Genomic DNA, 19,318 nt, shown 5'->3' with positions numbered 1-19,318 from the left:
CCTGAACACCCACATCGTAATTCCCTGACCCACAGAATGAGTCGGTTCAGCTCCTAGCATCTGTGTTCTGCCCACCAATCCCTCCTTCAGTTCCAGGCATCATTCCAAATAATAGGCCACAGGTAGTGCAGCGGCTCCTGGTTCTCTCAACACTTCTGCCCTCCCCTTCCCAGGTTTAATCTCCAGTTCTCCGCTCTCCCTCTCCCATTGCAACAGGCTGCTGCCCAGTAGCCACCAGCTATTCTGAAAATGCAAAAGGAGAACTTCTATAGCAGACCACACTCACCAACCCATTTGCTTATTTTGGTGTTATCACTTAGTACAAAAACAACTGTATACCTATCAAATGCCACATTTTGTGCATAAAATTGCCTGCTGTGGACAAACAGATGCCTTTTTTTTTTAAAAAATACAACCGTTTATTTGTACTTCCAAGGCAAAGTTATAGTGAGGTTCACAAAGGAATACAGAATTAGACTCTCAGAATATATCTGAGGTTATACTGTTAATGCATAGAAATAACTGCACAGGATCTACATGAAATTATACAGGCTACTAGTACTAACAGGAAGCAACAGCAGGATATTACGAGTACATAAGTACACCAGTTCCTAGAAGTCAAACTGTTATTTGGTGCAAAAATCAGTTTGTAAAGAGACAATAGGCAGCCAGCCAGCCACGTGGGCCAGAGCTCACTGTAGCATTAATATATGTAAATTGTACTTAAGATATTTGGAACAGCTACAGAGCAGTTCCCTGGAAAGCAGGAATCTTTCCTGTGTTGATATTATAGTTTTAGGCCAAGATTGCATGCCCTTTTGGAAAGTTAGTTTCAACGATCTGAAAAATCTTTCAAGACCTCTCAAAATCTCCATACATTTTAAACGGATGAAACCATTTAAAATTTTTTCTTTAAAATGTACAGAAGTGTTAAGATTTCTTAAAAAACCATTAAGAAATGGCCTGTCCCATTTCCACCTCCTCATTCAGAAGCAATATCATACTAGAGTTCTGAAACAGTGATTGTAAGGGTTGTACATGTTTAAACAGCTTAATGCTTTCTGTAAGAATAGAAAGTCTCTCTAGACACATGCTTATTGACCTTTTATCCCAAGACATAAGGCCCACTCGGCTGTTCAGTGCCTTCTGGTGCCAAACAGCATTTTGTTCAAAGGCCTCTAAAAGAAGACTCTAAGGCTATGGCTACATTTGCAGATGTAGAGCACTGGGAGTTAAACCAGACCTCGGAGAGCGCAGTAGGGAAAGTGGTGCAGTGTGTCCACACTGTCAGATTTAAGCACACTGCCGTGGCCACATTAGCAACTCTTGCAACGCCAGAGAGAGCAGTGCATTGTGGTAGTTATCCCAGCAGGCAGGTGGCTGCAACGTACTTTTCAAATGGTGGGGGTAGGGGTGGAGTGTGACAGGCAGTTTGTTGTGTGTATGTGGGGAGAGAGAGTGTGGGTTTTTGGGGGCTGAGAGCATGTCAACATGCTGTCTTGTAAGTTCAGACAGCAGCAGACCCCCCTCCTCCCCACCTCTCTCTCACACTCACAACAGCAGCATTCCACAGTAATGGCTTGCTTTGTCCCCGAGCAGATAAGAAGACGGTTGTCAGAAACAGAGCTTTGAAAGGGCATATCCGCATTCCTATAGCCGATTCCAAAACAATGACAAGAGCGGCCACTTGACTTAAGGGGATTATGGGATGTTTCCGGAGGCCGATCAGAGCACAGTAATGCAACACCATGTTCACACTGACGCTGGGGCGTTTCAGCCGAGGCGGAGCAAGCATTATGCTTCTCGTGGAGGTGGACTACTCAGGAGCGCTCCAGCTGCAGAGTCCAGGTGCTCTAAGTGCCTTGTCAGTGTGGAAGGGTTGTGAGTTAGGACACCTAGGGCTGCTTTAATGCGCTCTAACTTGCAAGTGTAGCCAAGCTCTAAGAAAGGAAAAGGCTTGCAAACTTATCCTGCTGAGGAAGCACATTGAATTACTGGATCAAAGTCAGCAGTGAGGGGGATTACACCAAAGGGAAGTCACTGCCAGTTCACAGGAATTGGCAAAGAAGCCCAGGAAGGATCTTAGGTATCAATTTCTGAGTAGTCATTTTATTGTGACATGGAGAATTGCAGTGAAAATTTGTCAGAACTTCATTACAGGTTCCCACTGGTTTAAGTGGAAATAGGATCAGGTCCTCAGCTGTAGCTCTGTCTTCTCTTTTATGGAGAAGCATACCTGCCAAAGAAAAGTATGCTTTGTGTAGGGTTGTGACGGATGAAGAAAAGGAAAGGGTGATCAGCGTTGAAATCCTCTTCCATAAGCATGCAGAACACAGCAATGCCAGCAGTGGCAGCTGCAGCTTCTGTGCCTTCTTCATTCACTTCTATGAAAGACTTGTGTACAATTTTAGATAGAAAGAGGTCTCGTGCACCTGACATTCCAGACAAGTCAGCCTTGCCACTGTCAAATATATCCTGCAGGCCCAGACCTGCTAAATCTGATTTAAGGTCATAGCTGTCTTCCAGCTTAAATTTAGGCAGATGCACATGAACATCAATGGGATGCATATTTTGTGGCTGTGTCCATTCCTGGAGCTTTTCTAAGGTGATTTGCTTCTCTAGCTGGAATTACAAGCACAGAGATCATTAAACTTTGTAGAGAGTCTGAAATACCACCAGTGTAAAAGTATTTCTCTTCCAAAAACATTTAAAATGCAATATTGAAAACACGGTCTATAATGATACATGTATACAAAGTAAAGTAAATATGGACATAAAAGGCCAGATTCTGATCTTTGCTACCCCTGTATAAACCCACAGTAATTCTATTACATTCAATGGAGTTACTGCAAATTTACACCTCAGTAACCAAGATCAGAATCTGACCCAAAGCATCCAACTTTAAAATCACAGAGTATTACTTTTTGCTGCTCTGTGCAAAGGAGTTAAAGAAATACTGTACTAGTGACTTAAAAAAAAATCCTATCACTTCATCTAGCTACTTGGAAGTGTAAGTCACTAAAACTCATAATGAAAATAATTAACAATCAACAAGGGAGCTGCCTTCTTGACACTTCAGTAAAGATCATCAGCTTCACTGTTTGAAAGCACAGAAAATATGACATCCAAAGCAGTTAAAAGATAAACGGCACCATTTAAAGGAAAATACAAGTTAACTATTATCAGTAACCTATTTTTATTTCACTTTGTCAACTACCTCGTTGCTCAGTTCTGAGGATTAATTAATTGGTTAAAGTTTCTGCAGCACTTTGACAAAGTGAAGGCTGCTGTAAGTAACACTGGCTGCCAATGGATTTCTAAGGGACTGAACTGACCATCAGCAGAGTGTAAGGAAACTTCTGCCCTACTTCAGGCAACCCTCCTCCCTCACGCCCCATGCCACCAGCAGGGAGAGGACTAGCATAGCATCCACTACACCCACCCAACTTGAGAAGATCCCCCTACTCAGAACTGACGCTCTTGTGGATAGTAGACAGGCTCCACGGCCAGATTCCTCCAACAGTGACACACAAACCAGATGCACCGCACCCTGGAAATTGGCCCAATATAATTTTATTTGATCAGTAAAACTCCTACTACACGTCTAAAATAAATAACAATGAAAGTACTTAAGGACTATCAGAGGATGGTGATAACTGGAAACAGCAGGATTTTCCCCTTTTGTTATTAATTCTTTACTGTTCTATTAGTAGGCTGAACTGGTGAAGGCATAATGTCAAAGGTTACAATTAGTGGGCTTTTGAAGGGGTGAGGGGCAGACTGAAAACAAGGTTCTATATTACAGGAAAATTGTGAAATGCCATCCAAGCAGAAACTGAGACTGGTTTGTATAAATCACCTGCTGGAGTCCAGTGGAGTTATCGTCAATGTCATCAGGTAACAGGATGATCATGCTAAGTTCTTTTCCATCATAGGGAAGCTCTAGCACACGACATTTCAGTTCAGAGATGTACCCAAAAGGATAGTTCTCTTTCTGATACATCATTTGCACTGTCTTTTTTTCATTCTGAATGGTTTACAAAAAATAAAGAAAATTTTATAAATTAAAGTTAAAAATCAGATTTCCTTACCTATGTTATTAACAATACCTTAGATTAAAATTGACTTTTAAAATCTATATTCCTTTTCACTGTATGGTTTACTCTCTCTGCCCACATGGCAATGAAAATACTCACAGGTCAGATTCACTAATGCTTGATTTATTAACAATTCTTTGAAGACCCGGTGCTATGTAAATGCTAAGTATTATTATGTTCAGTTTTGCTTTTGGTTTCTCTTGCCTAGCATAATGCTTCCTCCTTCCACTGTAGAAACTAGCCCAGATTCTTCATTCAATTGTAGCTCCTCTACGGTCCTCCAATAGCAAGAGGGGCCACAAACTATATCGATGGTATGTGAGAAATATCCCCAGTGTAAAAGCTATTCCCAGGCACTGTAGAACTAATAGATTTCTCCGCATGGTCTATGGTTGCCAACCCTCCAGGACTGTCCTGGAATCTACAGGAATTCATCTTTAATGAAAGATTATGTCATGTGAGGAAACCTTCAGGAACATGTCCAAGCAAAATTAGCAACCCTAGCATGATTCCTCCCACAGTCCCTGGCATAAGGGGCATATATGACAAGGAAAGAAGCCTTGGCCAAAGTACAGGGTGATTCAGTTATGCTCAGCTAGCATAACTGCTTCCAGGGAGGCATTAAAAGCATAATTTAAAGCTACGCTAAATTGTATTTGGGGAAAACAGACAGAGTATTGGAGGGGCAAATGTACCTACATGCCATATTTTCCTCCACTCTTCCATTCCTGCAGAAAATGGACGAGCAGTGAAACACAGAATCTAGCCCACTGACTTCAGGAAAATGTTTATGTCAGTGTTTCTCAAACTTTCATATTGGTGACTCCTTTCACATAGCAAACCTCTGAATGCGACCCCCCTTATAAATTAAAAGCACTTTTTTTGTATTTAACACTATTATAAATGCTGGAGGCAAAGCGGGGTTGGGGATGGAGGCTGACAGCTCGTGATCCCCCGTGTAATAACTTTGTGACCCCCTCAGGGGGTCACAACCCCCAGTTTGAGACCCCTGGTTTATTTCCAAACAAAAAACTGTTCGAATAAAGAAAGAAAGAAAGTGAAAATATTTCTATTCATATTTGGGTTGTAATTTATAAAAAAATTATAAAAACTTTAATTTGGGGCCTAAATTACCTGAGAGCATCCCTTTATAGATATTCTACAAGCAAAAAGATAACAGCGTGCATCCATATTACCTTATTTAACCGAAATTGCATTTGTTTCGTATCTGCTTCTTTAAATTTCTCAGCCCAATTTCCTTTGAAATAAATAGCATTCACCAACACTAGTTTGGCCATATTATTAACTGAGCCCTCAGACAACAGGTTGGGAATTTTACCTTAAAAGAAATAAAAAATCATTACAACGTTATTTTACACTATACGTATTTACATTTAAAAAAATCCACTGTCTTAATTCAAGAAAAGATTTCTGATTTTCCACCTGATACAAATATAGTATATTTAAGCACCATTCTCTTGTACTGTACTACATTATGATGCATATCATAATAATAGTCCATATATAATAACGTCACAAAAGTGTAAACCCTTACAGTCTCAATTTTCAGAAATGCTTCAATTTTTGGGTGCTCAACTCAAGACAACCTGAAGGGGCCTGATTTTCAGAAAGTGGTGAGCATATGCTATTAGCAACAGGGCTTCTTTAGGGTACCTGCCACTGGGCACCCAAAATTTAGGACTACATGATTTAGAAATCTATAATAAGACCAATATTTTCAAAACCAGATGCCTAAACTTAGGCAACTATTTTGGCAATTGTTGGCCTTAATTTATGAAAATGCACATTTCTTTTTAATTATCTAGCTGCCATAAACACTATGCTCATGCATTTTCTGGTTTTACCAGCCATGTGACTGGATATCCCATAACAAGATGGAACAATTCTAATGGCAGCAGAAAATGAGGACATATCCCTATTGAGTAGCCACAAAAAGATGCCCTTTATTTAACTAACCAAAATCTTTTACCTTCAGTCTGCTCTGCTATCCACTGGTTAATTTGTTTCCTTGCTTCATCTGGAGCAAGTAGAAAATCAACCGTAGCTAAATCAGCTCCATATAGTTTCTGAGTCTTAGTCAAGAAGTCCTAGAATACATAGTCAGAAGGAATAGCTTTCATTGCACATAGATAATATCTTTATAGCTATGTTTGGAAGGATTAAACATTTTTCAGTACATGTTGGTAAACATTTATTTCATCCTACATATACAAACTGATGAAAAGACATTTCCAGCAATAATAATTGAAATTTACAGAGAGGCACGGTAAGAAAAATGCTGCTTGCCAGAGTTTGATTTAAGGATCTTTGATTTGTATATTTTGACATCTGATGTTGACAATTTGTGTTTTAACTGTTCTAGAGCTCAACTTTTTGAATCTCTATTGTCATTAAATCATTACTGTCTGACCTGCCAATTGTTAGAACCCCCCCATAATTTTCCACAACTAGAAATTTAAATAGATAAATATAAAGGATAAAATGCTTACAAATATTATCTGCCAAAATTATAAAATAATAAAAATAAAATTCTGCCAAGCCTATTTAGAGCCTAGTGAAACAACACTAACTTAGGTCAGCTAAAGAATCTGTCTATCTCAAGGGTTGGGGGAACTGATCTTGCATTTTATTATTTTTGTTTCTGACAGATACAGGTGAACAACACTAATATTTCAATGCTCCCATCATGCATGAATATGAACTGATTGCTTATTACTGATGTTTCAGTGTTAGACTTTTTAAATTGGGGGTGACGTTCACCCCTGTGCAACAGGCCCATACAAGCCTAAGCGCTACTGAACTCCCACTGAGATTCAAAGTGGGACATAAGTGGCCATCAGACCTCATGTAGACTCTCTGCATGGGGTGAATTTCACCTATGGAAGGTAAGTTGGTTTTAAAGTACATCAGGTGGTGTACCACTGATATAACTAGCGGGTGGGATTTTCAAAAACACCTCAGTGACATAGCAGCACAAGCCCCATTGAAAATCAATGGCAGTTAGGCACCGAACTGCCATTTGTGCCCTTAAAAATCTCCCTCTCCTCCCCCGCATATTTACAGATTTATCAGTTTGAGAGCCAAAGGCACAAATGGATATCAGACTGCTATTTCCCAAAACAGGGTGCTAAATTTGTAGCCAAAAATGGTTTGTCTTGTGGGTCCTTCAAATGACCTCACATTTTTTACCTCAAATATACAAATCAAGTTATTCTGCTTGGAATCAATCAATAACATGGCAGTTATGCAGTTTACTAAATTAATTCCAAATTGTATTAAGGTTTTATCTAAATCCTGTTCCAGTGGGAGTTTTGCCACTGACTTCAAGAGGGGCAGGACCAGGCCCTAACAGAAATGGGAAGTAACTGATGATTGAATTTTGAAAAATTCTACAGGAATTCTGTCACATGAGCTTCTGCATTACTTACTGCTAAAAAATTGTAGGTCTTCTCTCCATAAAGCCGACTGGCAAGCTTCAACAGATAGGAAGCTCCACTTCTGTTTATGTCAGAGGTCAGAGTCTGAAATCTTGAATGAAGCTCTTCAACAACATCAAAATGAAGGGTCTGGATTAAAAGAAATTATCAATTAATACAGAATACTTGGTAGTAAGTGTTTGAACGATCAGGCCCTTGGAGTCAGGAGGAAAACAAACAAACAGTGTTTGCCTTCTGATTGATTGTAAGCTATTTGAAAACTTCAGCTAGTACAAAATCTAGTGTTGACTTACTGGCAACACAAATGCATCACCTGTGCTCCGTCACTTGCATGGTCTACTAGTTTGGGCACAATTCAAGCGGTTTATTTTAAATTATAATGTTTGGCAGCTCTCCCCCTATGCGCCATCCAGCCATAGAGATCTGTTGGGACACTGATATTAGTCCCCAGATATTAAATCTGTATGTAAGGTGCTACCAATATTCATAGATTCACAGATTCTAGGACTGGAAGGGACCTCGAGAGGTCATCGAGTCCAGTCCCCTGCCCGCATGGCAGGACCAAATACCATCTAGACCATCCCTGATAGACATTTATCTAACCTACTCTTAAATATCTCAAGAGATGGACATTCCACAACCTCCCTAGGCAATTTATTCCAGTGTTTAACCACCCTGACAGTTAGGAACTTTTTCCTAATGTCCAACCTAGACCTCCCTTGCTGCAGTTTAAACCCATTGCTTCTGGTTCTATCCTTAGAGGCTAAGGTGAACAAGTTTTCTCCCTCCTCCTTATGACACCCTTTTAAATACCTGAAAACTGCTATCATGTCCCCTCTCAGTCTTCTCCAAACTAAACAAACCCAATTCTTTCAGCCTTCCTTCATAGGTCATGTTCTCAAGACCTTTAATCATTCTTGTTGCTCTTCTCTGGACCCTTTCCAATTTCTCCACATCTTTTTTAAAATGCGGTACCCAGAACTGGACACAATACTCCAGCTGAGGCCTAACCAGAGCAGAGTAGAGCGGAAGAATGACTTCTCGTGTCTTGCTCACAACACACCTGTTAATACATCCCAGAATCATGTTTGCTTTTTTTGCAACAGCATCACACTGTTGACTCATATTTAGCTTGTGGTCCACTATAACCCCTAGATCCCTTTCTGCCGTACTCCTTCCTAGACAGTCTCTTCCCATTCTGTATGTGTGAAACTGATTTTTCCTTCCTAAGTGGAGCACTTTGCATTTGTCTTTGTTAAACCTCATCCTGTTTACCTCAGCCCATTTCTCCAATTTGTCCAGATCATTTTGAATTATGACCCTGTCCTCCAAAGCAGTTGCAATCCCTCCCAGTTTGGTATCATCCGCAAACTTAATAAGCGTACTTTCTATGCCAATATCTAAGTCGTTGATGAAGATATTGAATATAGGGACCTTCAGTTCTCAAATTCACTTCTCCTTTTGGTTTTGCTCCCTCAGAGGATACTGCAAGCCCTATCTATTCTTCCAGACCTTATTTGAACATGTGAGTAAGGTGAGCTTGATCTGATTTAGTGTGATTTTATTTTTAATAGATGATAATATAAATGCTGCCACATATTATTGATGGCTGATAATTTAAAAATTAAATATGTTACCGTAGTGTCTCTTTAAAGGCATATTTTCTCTCTGAGTGATTCTCAGAGACAAGTTATTCAACAGGATATATGCATTATGGAGACATCTACCTGAATCTAGATGAGCCGATGAGAGCGTACCAAGGACCTTCAATGCACATAGAACTATTTGCACAAAGCCAAACTAAACCAGAGACCACGCGTAGGACATGGTCTAGGGACCTGATCCAAAGCCCATTGAACTCTATGGAAAGATTCCTATTGACTTCAATGGGCTTTGCATCAGGCCTAGGTGTCCTGGGAAGTTTCAATCTGCTTTGTATAGGTGAAAAGATGGAGTATTAAGGCACTATGAAATGGGTCCATGACCCACAGAAACAAATATCCACATGCAAGTTAAAGTCTTTGGTAGCTATAACCTTTCCCACAAGTTTCTCTGCACCTCCCTGATGATGGTTAATGTATTTTCACAAATATTAGACAGTACTTTGAATTAGAACATAAGAGTATTGTAGATTAGCATGTTGAAACTTGTCTGAGTGTGTTTTTTTTAGCCCCTTTTCATGCTATTTCTGCTCTGAATAGGTTCAATCTGGGTTGGGCTGTTAGTTGATAGAACGGGAGTTAGTTTCTGTACAAAGTTCAGGTCTGACAGGTGGTGATGAAATAGTTTTATTGTTCTAATGGATAACTCAGTGCTGCCTAACATAATATAACATAAAAGAGCCCCTCCTAAAGCCAACAATACAAAGGAGACAATATTCTTAAACAAATATATTGTTACCCCCAGCAGAGTAAATTCAAACATACTCTTTTACAACTGCATGTGCCATTCCAAGAAAACCAAGAATAACTGAATCCCTCTTAAGCAATAAATCCCACATGAAATTAGTACCAATGCTGCCATCCAGAATTGTTTTTTGTAATTTAAAATTAATAAATACTAATTTTGAAATCACCAAATCTTTTGTTATTAAAAAATGTGGCTAATGTAAAGTTATGTGGAAGTGCCTGATTAAAGCCCATTGAACTCAAAGGGAGTCTTTCCATTGACTTCTGTGGGCTCTGGATCAGGGTCATCAGGCGCAAAATATAGCAAATACAGTAAAAAACACAAAATACAGTAAGTGTTTAAAGTTAAGCATGTGCTTAAAGCCTTCAAAACTTAAGCACTTAAATGGTGTGCTGAAAAGGAAATAATTTCCAATTGGGGCCTTATTTAGAACATTAGGCACCTATTTTTGAAAATATTAGTCTGCAGATGTGCTGAATCTTACTATTGTGGCTGATCTCATTCAGATCATCTTTGATATGAGACTGATAATGACTTGACTCTGAATGAGAAGGTGGGTGAGAATATCTTTCATTGGACCAACTTCTATTGGTGAAAGAGAGAAGCTTTCGAGATACCTTTCCCAGACCTGAAGAGCTCTGTGTATTCAGGGTCACAGCCAAATACAAGATTAAACAGGAAGTTTACCATCCTAGCCACTATGGATGTAGAAGCCCTCTACACCAACATTCCATACAAAGATGGACTACAAGCCATCAGGAATAGCATCCCTGATACCATCACGGCAAACCTGGTGGCTGAACTTTGTGACTTTGTCCTCACCCACAACTATTTCAGATTTGGGGACAATTTATACCTTAAGTCAGCGGGACTGCTATGGGTACCCGCATGGCCCCTCAGTATGCCAACATTTTTATGGCTGACTTAGAACAACGCTTCCTCAGCTCTCATCCCCTTACGCCACATTGATGACATCTTCATCATCTGGACCCATAGGAAGGAGGCCCTTGAGGAATTCCACCAAGATTTCAACAATTTCCACCCTACCATCAACCTCAGCCTGGGCCAGCCCACACAAGAGGTCCACTTCCTAGATACTACAGTGCTAATAAGCGATGGTCACATAAACACCACCCTATACCGGAAACCTACTAACCACTATACTTACCAACATGCCTCCAGCTTTCATCCAGACCACATCACACGATCCATTGTCTACAGCCAAGCTCTAAGATACAACCGCATTTGCTCCGATCCCTCAGACAGAGACAAACACCTACAGAATTTCTATCAAGTGTTCTTAAAACTGCAATACCCACCTGATGAAGTGAAGAAACAGATTGACAGAGCCAGAAGGGTACCGAGAAGTCCCCTACTACAAGACAGACCCAACAAAGAAAGTAACAGAACGCCACTAGCCGTCACCAACTAAAACCTCTCCCATGCATCATCAAAGATCTACAACCTGTTCCCGAAGGACAATCCCTCACTCTCACAGACCTTGGGAGACAGGCCAGTCCTCGCTTACAGACAGACCCCCAACCTGAAGCAAATACTCACCAGCAACTACACACCACACAACAAAAACACCAACCCAGGAACCAAACCCTGCTACAAACCCCGGTGCCAACTCTGTCTACATATCTATTCAAGGGACACTATCATAGGACCCAACCACGTCAGCCACACCATCCGGGGCTCCTTCACCTGCACATCTACCAATGTGATATATGCCATCATGTGCCAGCAATACCCCTTTGCCATGTACGTTGGCCAAACCGGACAGTCTCTATGCAAAAGAATAAATGGACACAAAACTGACATCGGGAATCATAACATTCAAAAACCAGTAGAACACTTCAATCTCTGTGGTCACTCAATAACAGACCTAAAAGTGGCAATTCTTCAACAAAAAAACTTCAAAAACAGACTCCAAGGTGAAGCTGTAGAACTGGAGTTAATTTGCAAACTGGATACTATCCGATTAAGCCTGAATAAAGACTGGAAGAGTTTGGGTCATTACAAAACCTAAACTTAATTTCCGCAATACTAATTTCTCCCTACTGTTACTCACACTTTCTTGTCACCTGTCTGTAATGGGCCACTCTCTTACCACTTCAAAAGAGATTTTTCCTCCCTTGGTATCCTGCTGTTAATTGATTTATCTTGTTAGACTGACCTTACACTTGGTAAAGCAATCCCCATCCTTTCATGTATTTATACCTGCTCCTGTATTTTTCACTTCATGCATCTGATGAAGTGGGTTCTAGCCCACGAAAGCTTATGCCAAAATAAATTTGTTAGTCTCTAAAGTGCCACAAGGACTCCTTGTTTTTCCCCCACATATTCTAAGGGGCCTTTCAAGGTGAAGCGTTCTGTTAATACCCCTGCAGTCATAGAATAAAAAGGGGGGCTAGTGGGTTGCAGATTGTTGTAATAAACCATAAATCCAGTGTCTTTATTAAGATCATGATTTTTGGTGTCTGGCAAAGTTATAAATTTAAGCTCCCAGGCTTGTCTTTGGAAGGTGTTGTGCAGGTTTCGTTTGAAGATGGGGACTGAGAGGTCAGGATTTATGGTTTATTACAACAATATGCCACTAACTCTCCCCCCCCCCCCCTTTTTTTTTGTCCTATGTCTCCAGGGGTATTAACGAGCCACTTCACCTTGAATGGTCCCTTGAAAGATGTGTTAACTACTTATGCTAAACAATCTGTTCCAGCTTGTATTTATCTGTCACATGCTGAGTACCTTTCTGAGACCTTAAGGAGAGCTCTGTATAGCTCGAAAGCTTGTCTCTCTTGTCAATACAAGTTGGTCCAATAAAAGATATTATCTCACCCACCTTGTCTTTCTAATCTCTTGGGACCAACATGGCTACAACAACACTGTAAACAACATTAACTGTGATTGGATTGAAATAAGATTCACATCTGTTTTGTGTGTCTTGTGGAAGATAACAATCCCGTATTTTTACAAAATTCATGATTTCATGCAAAGACGTTGTCATCATGCATTATCATAGTTATGACACTTTATATTTAAGGAGGGGGAGGTGGGTTGAGTTTTTGTTTTTTAACATGGCAGTAGTATGCGTAACATTATGTATTACAAAAATCACAGATCTCTTTGCCAGAGTCGCACAGGGGCTTTGGGCAAAATCTGAAACAGAGACTCTCCTCCCTTCCAAAAAAAAAAAATTATCAGGGGCTGGAGGGAGTGGAGCGTGAGTCCATCCTGCACTCACCCCACAGCGATGACTCCTGTCCTGTGGGACTGGGCCTTGCTCCCCTCTCCAGGCATTGTGACCTGGCATACTCGGTTGCAACACCACTCAGTTTGTGGGCCCTTTCAAACTGGGGGCCTGGGGCAGCCCTGATCTTAGCATCAAAAGGCATGAAAACAAATTAAAAAATAATTTGGTTCCAGAGGTTTTGATCAAATTAATTAGTGACTAAATTAAGTGGGAAACAATAGGAAGGGTTAATGAATTCTTATATTTTTTCCTCTTAAAACTTATTTTCTATAACATTAAAAATCTAAACAAGAGAGAAATTTTCACTGACCTTCAACAGCTGTGTCTCTGTGTTACCTTTAGCCCCTAAAAGGACCATGGCCAGTGCAGCAGAAATACTGACTGGTGAGAAGAAGATATTTCCTGTTGGGTTGGTTTCATTCAACTTTCTAAACAGATCGAGAGCAAAATGGGTGTTTGCATTACTCAGTTTCTCCATGGTTACAAGCTGAAAAATAAAATAAGTGCAATCAAGGCTCCAGGTAGTGATTTTTCAAAAACTAAACGCCCTGTGTTATGCAAAGCAAAGGTGAAACTAATAAAAGAGCATTTGTACCATATGGAACTCAGGAATATTAACTTCAATTTACCTTCCTCACACATTAACAAATTCACATAAATAGATATAACAGCTAGTAGATTGCTTACCGCAAACATTCTCGTTACACCAACCTTACAGATGTTATATAATAACCTTCTGTAGCCTCTTATTTCTAAATTTGGAACAAACAAAGGTTAAGGAGCTTGCAAGAATGGACACTATAGTCCTCTTACTCCAAATTCACAAACCAGACAGTCAAGACAACTGGTGGGTGACCTTGTTTTCCCACCAGTGGATTTATTAATTGTAATACACTAAGGCATCCAGTATAGAAGTTGGTGAAAGGTACTTAAATCTCCATCTCATCTGAGACCTGTTTCTGTTGAGCAGACCACACCAAATTAAGGTCCCAGTCCTCCACAGATTTACACATCTGCTTAACTTCATGCACTGTGAGAACTCATCGAATTTACTGGGACTACTCAGTGTGTATCATGTTTAGCATGTGCCTAAATCTTTGCAGGATCAGAGCCCGAGAATGGAATCAAATGTGTACATGAGAGCTGGAATTTTGAAATCAAAAGTGAAACGTAGAATCATGCCACTGCCCCCGCCATTAGGAATTTGCGACAGCACAGTCTCTCTGGCCTTAGGGGGTTTGTCCACACACTGAAGTTGTGTTGCTTAACTGGTGCCATTTTAAATGTGACTTGCACCGGTTTTGCTTCTGCCCGCGAGTGAAAATCGGGGAAGCAAATCATAACTAAGGAAGGAGGAGCAGCTGCATCCAGGGCTTTCCCTAGAAGGCTGCTGAGAACTTGTCATGGGCAGGCTATTGCGAAGCCGCTTCTTCTCCCTGGGGGCGGGTGGGAGAGGCTCAGCCGGTACTGTGGGCTCTTCTCTCCTGCAGGGCTGCCTCCGTGTCCCCTCTGGGCATGCAGTGAGTGGGGAGGAAGAACAGGCCGAGGCGCTCGGGACCAGCCCAAGCTGCACATTTCTAATACGCTAGAGGGGGGCAGATTGCAGGCTCCTGCTCGGTCTCCAGCACATGACGCAGGGTCCTCCCCATAGCCCCATTTCTTGGAGCCAATGAGCGTCCCCCGACCCCGACCCCCTCCCCTGCTCTCGGACTGGGACAAATTCACCGCTGCTGTTTCTTACCCTGCAGCCGGCTGGGGATTCACTGGTTCCAGGCAGTAGGAGAAACACGTGAACTAGTAACTCAGCCCTGCGAGCTTAGCCAGGCCAGGAGTGGGGAGCGTGTGTGGGCTGGGCTGGGCCGGGCCGGGGACGAGCTTTAGGGGTGGGAAACGTACAGACGCTGCTCGGGGGAGGACCGGGGCCGCCAGCCCCACACCAGCTGGGTGCGCTGTGACTGCAGGGGGAGGGGCTACCTCTGCAGGAGGGATTGAGGCAGCAGGGTTGCGGGAAATGGATCGGGAGAGGAGGATGAAGGAAAGGTGGGGAATGGAGGAGGGGATGAACTAGCTACGGCTGGTCAGAAATACTGATTGGCGAGAAGAAGATATTTCCTGTTGGGTTGGTTTCATTCAACTTTCTAAACAGATCGAGAGCAAAATGGGTGTTTGCATCACTCAGTTTCTCCCTGGTTACAAACTGAAAAATAAATTAAGTGCAATCAAGGTTCCAGGTAAAAACTGCGATTTTCTCTGTAGTATCTAACTGCAGTGTGTGTCTTGAATTTTGTTCTCAGCCTTGCACTGTAAATACAGAGCTACTCCACTAGTTTGTATTTACACTGTGTAACTGAGCAAAATTTGGCTCAATGTCTCTATTGAAGACTGAACAGTTTCCAGACCAAAAAATTGCTGTACTGTGACCTCAGTTTCCTCTCTCTCCAGTTGGGTTTAGAAAAGGCTGAAATTGGTTGTTACAGTACTACTTTGTGTTGTTATAGCTCCTTCCAAGGATTTCAAAATGCTTTACAAATAAGTAAACCAACTTTGTAACACAGAGATTATTTACAAATAGGTGAATGGGGTCGGAAGCCAGTTAAGTAATTTTCCCAAGGTCTATATGTCTCAGATCTGACTTCTAGCCCCATATATTTACTACAGTAGCTTTAAATAATTCCCCCACAAGGGGTTTGGCAACACCTTTAGATGTGAAACAATGATAATACAATGAGGACAGACTGAAATATCCCCTTAAAACAAATTACAAAATCTTTCATCACAGAGGGAAGGACTTTAAAATTTCCCTAAAAAGAGTTTCAAAAGGGAGGAATGTGCATGAGAACAACCACACTGGGTCCACCCAATGGTCCATCGATCCCAATATCTTGTCTCTTGCCAGTGGTGAGTACCAGAGCTTCAGGGGAGAGTGTACAGAACAGGGCAATTTTGGGGAAATCTGCTGCTGTCTTCCCCTCCCAGCTTCTATCAGTCGGAGGTTTATTACCTTCCTCAGATGAATGAGACTGACAAGGTTTGCAGAAAAGATCTCTCAGCCCCTTATCCTGATATGCCAAGCTTTTGTTTTCCTCTGAAAAGGCAGAGAGATTAGCCCTTGCTTGTGGGTTTTTATGAACTCTGCAGGAAGCAGTATGCAGGCTGGAAAAAGGTGCACAGATCTAGACTGTTGGTATTATTCACTCTTCAAAGGTGTGGACAATTTTTTCTGCCTCTGGTGAGGGAGCAGGCTGTCTCCCCCAGAAACACCTTTTCAACCACTGCCTTTTCTTTATGTTGCTTTTCTCTACTATGACGTGATATGCGGTCCAGTAACTCAGTCTACTATTGTTAATTTTTCTCTTTTTTGCTCAGTGGTAAGACTGTATCCATAGTTATACTATAGTAAACATTGTTCAAGTTAATTTAGTTTATCTGGTAGTTACGACATTAGACAAGTTCATGGGGCTACATGACTGAAAGGCAGAAAGTACTGGGCCCCTGGAGCTACCTGCCTTTTTTCAGCCACAGTGCTGCCTTTGCCTCTCTGAGTGCACAGAATCACACTGGGTACTGCTGGCCATGACATCATCAGGTAAAGGAAATACACTGCTAAAGCAACAACAAATGTTATCCAGACCTTCGTGAGTCTAGACTTACAGGAGAGACACCACTGATGTTCAGGTGACCATTTATTAGGTAATATCCCATGTTTGACATGAAGATGACAAGAGCACCCTTCCCCTCTCTGTTGCAATCACAACCTCCAATTTTTAAAGTAGTTAGAATAATGGAATTGGAAACAATAGCTGCGTGTTTGCTGAACAGCCAGATGGGAAGTCTTCCCTTCTCTTCCAGTTGGTGAGATGAGCTCCAGGGACTGTGTAGTCAGCACAGTTGTTGAAGGGTTCTTCTGATTGGCTGCAGTGATATTTCAGTCAGCCCAGAGTAGGAAAGCAGAAGGCAAGTAGTGAAGCAGCCCAGCTTACTTGTTGGGTATAGGACAGCTGTCCTCAGAAAGGTAACTAAACCATCAGCTGAGGAGGCTCTTTTTTTAAGTGCTTAACTATGGTTATACTGAAGACTAACCAAGGACAGTTTACATTAAAAACAAAAAAATGCCCCCATGGAATGAATAAGATGTGTGCTTACCAGCCAATCACTGTGCTTGCACAGCATAGCCCATTTCCCCTCCCTGCACAGATCTTAAGACTTTTTCTTTCTTGAGGTTGTACAGTGCCTACCACTGGGGCTCCCATTCTGCTTGGAACCATTGAGTGTTGTCACAGTATAAATGGTAACCATGAGTGCAGACCTCACTCTCATAGAATCATAGAATATCAGGGTTGGAAGGGACCTCAGGAGGTCATCTAGTCCAACCCCCTGCTCAAAGCAGGACCAATCCCCATAACTTAACTACTGGTCCAAAACAAATGCTACAGCTTGCAGTAGTGTCAGTTCAGTACAGTGTGTTAATAGTGTAGTTTTTGATTTAAAAGACACAAATGATGGATAAATCTCTCCAAATATTATTACCTAAAGAGGACAATATTTCCTTTACTTACCAGAGAGAGGAAATTCTCGCAAAAGGCCCAAACTCTGCAATATACAGCTCCTTGACCCCTATGGAGAAATGTTCTTACAGAAGTCTAAAAAATGCCAAAACTTCATGTAAGCTTCAGACTAACCTATTGGCAACAATATTTCACAGTGTGACCTCAAACAAATCTGTAGAACTAAACAAGTTTGTAGGACTTTCTGCTTTAAGAGATGAGATTGATATTCTTTTGGGGATGGGGGAGAAATCTCACTGCCAGCTTTCCCTTTCATTCAAGAGGTGTCACAGAATTTCATAAATATTGAGCCTGTTATGTTGCTTATTCTTTTGTTCCTGTCTTAAGCTGTGTGTGGTGAATGATGTGCTGTTAATAGCTGCAGCATTCTACCCCAGAGATAGGTATACTTCAGTGATGGATTAAGTGATTGCTAGGCAGTAGTCCCCCTTAAACTTGTCAGTTTTGTCTTTTATAAAAGATTACCTTGATATTTCCTAATCTTTCCCTCACTTACTATGGGGAACACCTAGAAAGACTGAGGTGAAGTTGGTTATCTTAAAGGTACAATGAAGGCACAATTGGCAAGTCTATGGCATCACTTCACCTACCACAGAAATGCAGTCACCTCTGAGCTGGAACAGATTTTCAGTATTGCATACCAGCGCTAGTTTACACCACAGACTGAAGAATGGGTTAAAATAGGGGGCTGTTAGGTTGCAGAATACCTTTTCCTAAGTTGGGATTTGGTCAGGACACGATTGTAAACAACCCTTGCTCTTATTTTCACTGCCTAAGAAAATAACACTGAAGCATCTGACTCTAGGATTTTAAAATCCTAAAACTATGGAAGTAAAACAAAGAGTGCTGTTGCTGCTGAAGTTAGTTACATGGAGCAACTTCTTAAATGTGAAAGAATTATAGGCCAAAAATCATTACTAAGGGAAGCATGAGCAACTCTTCTGATGTCAGTTGTAGTGGTCCTGCTTATGCTACCTATGATTAGCTCGGTGGTGACAATGAGACACTGTGTGTCTAGGATATAAGGCACTGGGAGTCAAGAGACCTGGGTGGTATTCCCAGCTCTGCCAGTGACCAGCTGTGACTTTGAACAAGTCACTTTACTCCCCCCTCCCACACTTTCTGTCTTGAGCATTTTGTTTCCCTATACTGGACAACTTTGCCTTTCATCTAGGAGGTGTCAGAGAACTTCATAAATATTAATTGAGCCTGTAATGTAGCTAACTCTTTTGCTCTGCACTTAAGATGTGTGTGGTAAATCAGGTGCTGTTAATAGCTGCAGCATTCTACCTCAGAGGTGGGTATGTTTCAGTGATGGATTAAGTGATTCCTAGGCAGTGGTCCCCCTTAAATTTGTCAGCTTTGTCTTTTATAAAAGATTACCTCAGTATTCCCTAAACTTTCCCTTACTTAATATGGGGAACACCTAGAATGCACCAAAGACGGAGATGAAGTTAATTATCGTAAAAGGTACAATTAGCAAGTCTATGGCATTACTTTACCTACCACAGAAATGCAGTCACCTCTGAACTG

General features: G+C 41.3%; 1 protein-coding gene across 2 annotated transcripts; it reads right to left on the bottom strand.

Annotated features, from left to right (window-relative positions):
* Positions 1–394: 394 nt before the first annotated feature.
* Positions 395–15,173, bottom strand: LOC101932093 (leukocyte elastase inhibitor-like). 2 transcript variants are annotated; one of them, XM_065584867.1, is made up of 8 exons: positions 14,565–14,795; positions 13,908–14,509; positions 13,531–13,707; positions 7,547–7,684; positions 6,088–6,205; positions 5,294–5,436; positions 3,860–4,027; positions 395–2,622 (listed from the first exon to the last, which is right to left on the bottom strand). In XM_065584867.1, exons 2-8 carry the CDS (start codon positions 13,914–13,916, stop codon positions 2,221–2,223), a joined length of 1,155 nt encoding a protein of 384 aa, XP_065440939.1. In that variant the 5' UTR covers positions 13,917–14,509; positions 14,565–14,795; the 3' UTR covers positions 395–2,220. The 2 variants fall into 2 exon arrangements, with proteins under 2 accessions (XP_065440939.1, XP_005307138.2); XM_005307081.5 differs by lacking the exons at positions 13,908–14,509; positions 14,565–14,795 and adding an exon at positions 14,962–15,173.
* Between the last annotated feature and the right edge of the window lie 4,145 nt (positions 15,174–19,318).

Source organism: Chrysemys picta, chromosome 2, assembly GCF_011386835.1.
Source record: "Chrysemys picta bellii isolate R12L10 chromosome 2, ASM1138683v2, whole genome shotgun sequence".
NCBI classification, from domain to species: domain Eukaryota; kingdom Metazoa; phylum Chordata; order Testudines; family Emydidae; genus Chrysemys; species Chrysemys picta.
Note: the sequence above shows the minus strand (reverse complement) of the source record. Positions and strands in the feature narration are given on the sequence as shown.

Bases quoted from the DNA above. Each gene is read 5' to 3' on its own strand.
- LOC101932093 (XM_065584867.1), bottom strand. The intron at 7,685-13,530 runs GTCAGTGAAAAT...CTTTTAATCCAG, and splicing joins CAGAGACACAGCTGTTGAAG to ACCCTTCATTTTGATGTTGT. The intron at 5,437-6,087 runs GTAAAAGATTTT...ATTTCTTTTAAG, and splicing joins GATAGCAGAGCAGACTGAAG to GTAAAATTCCCAACCTGTTG.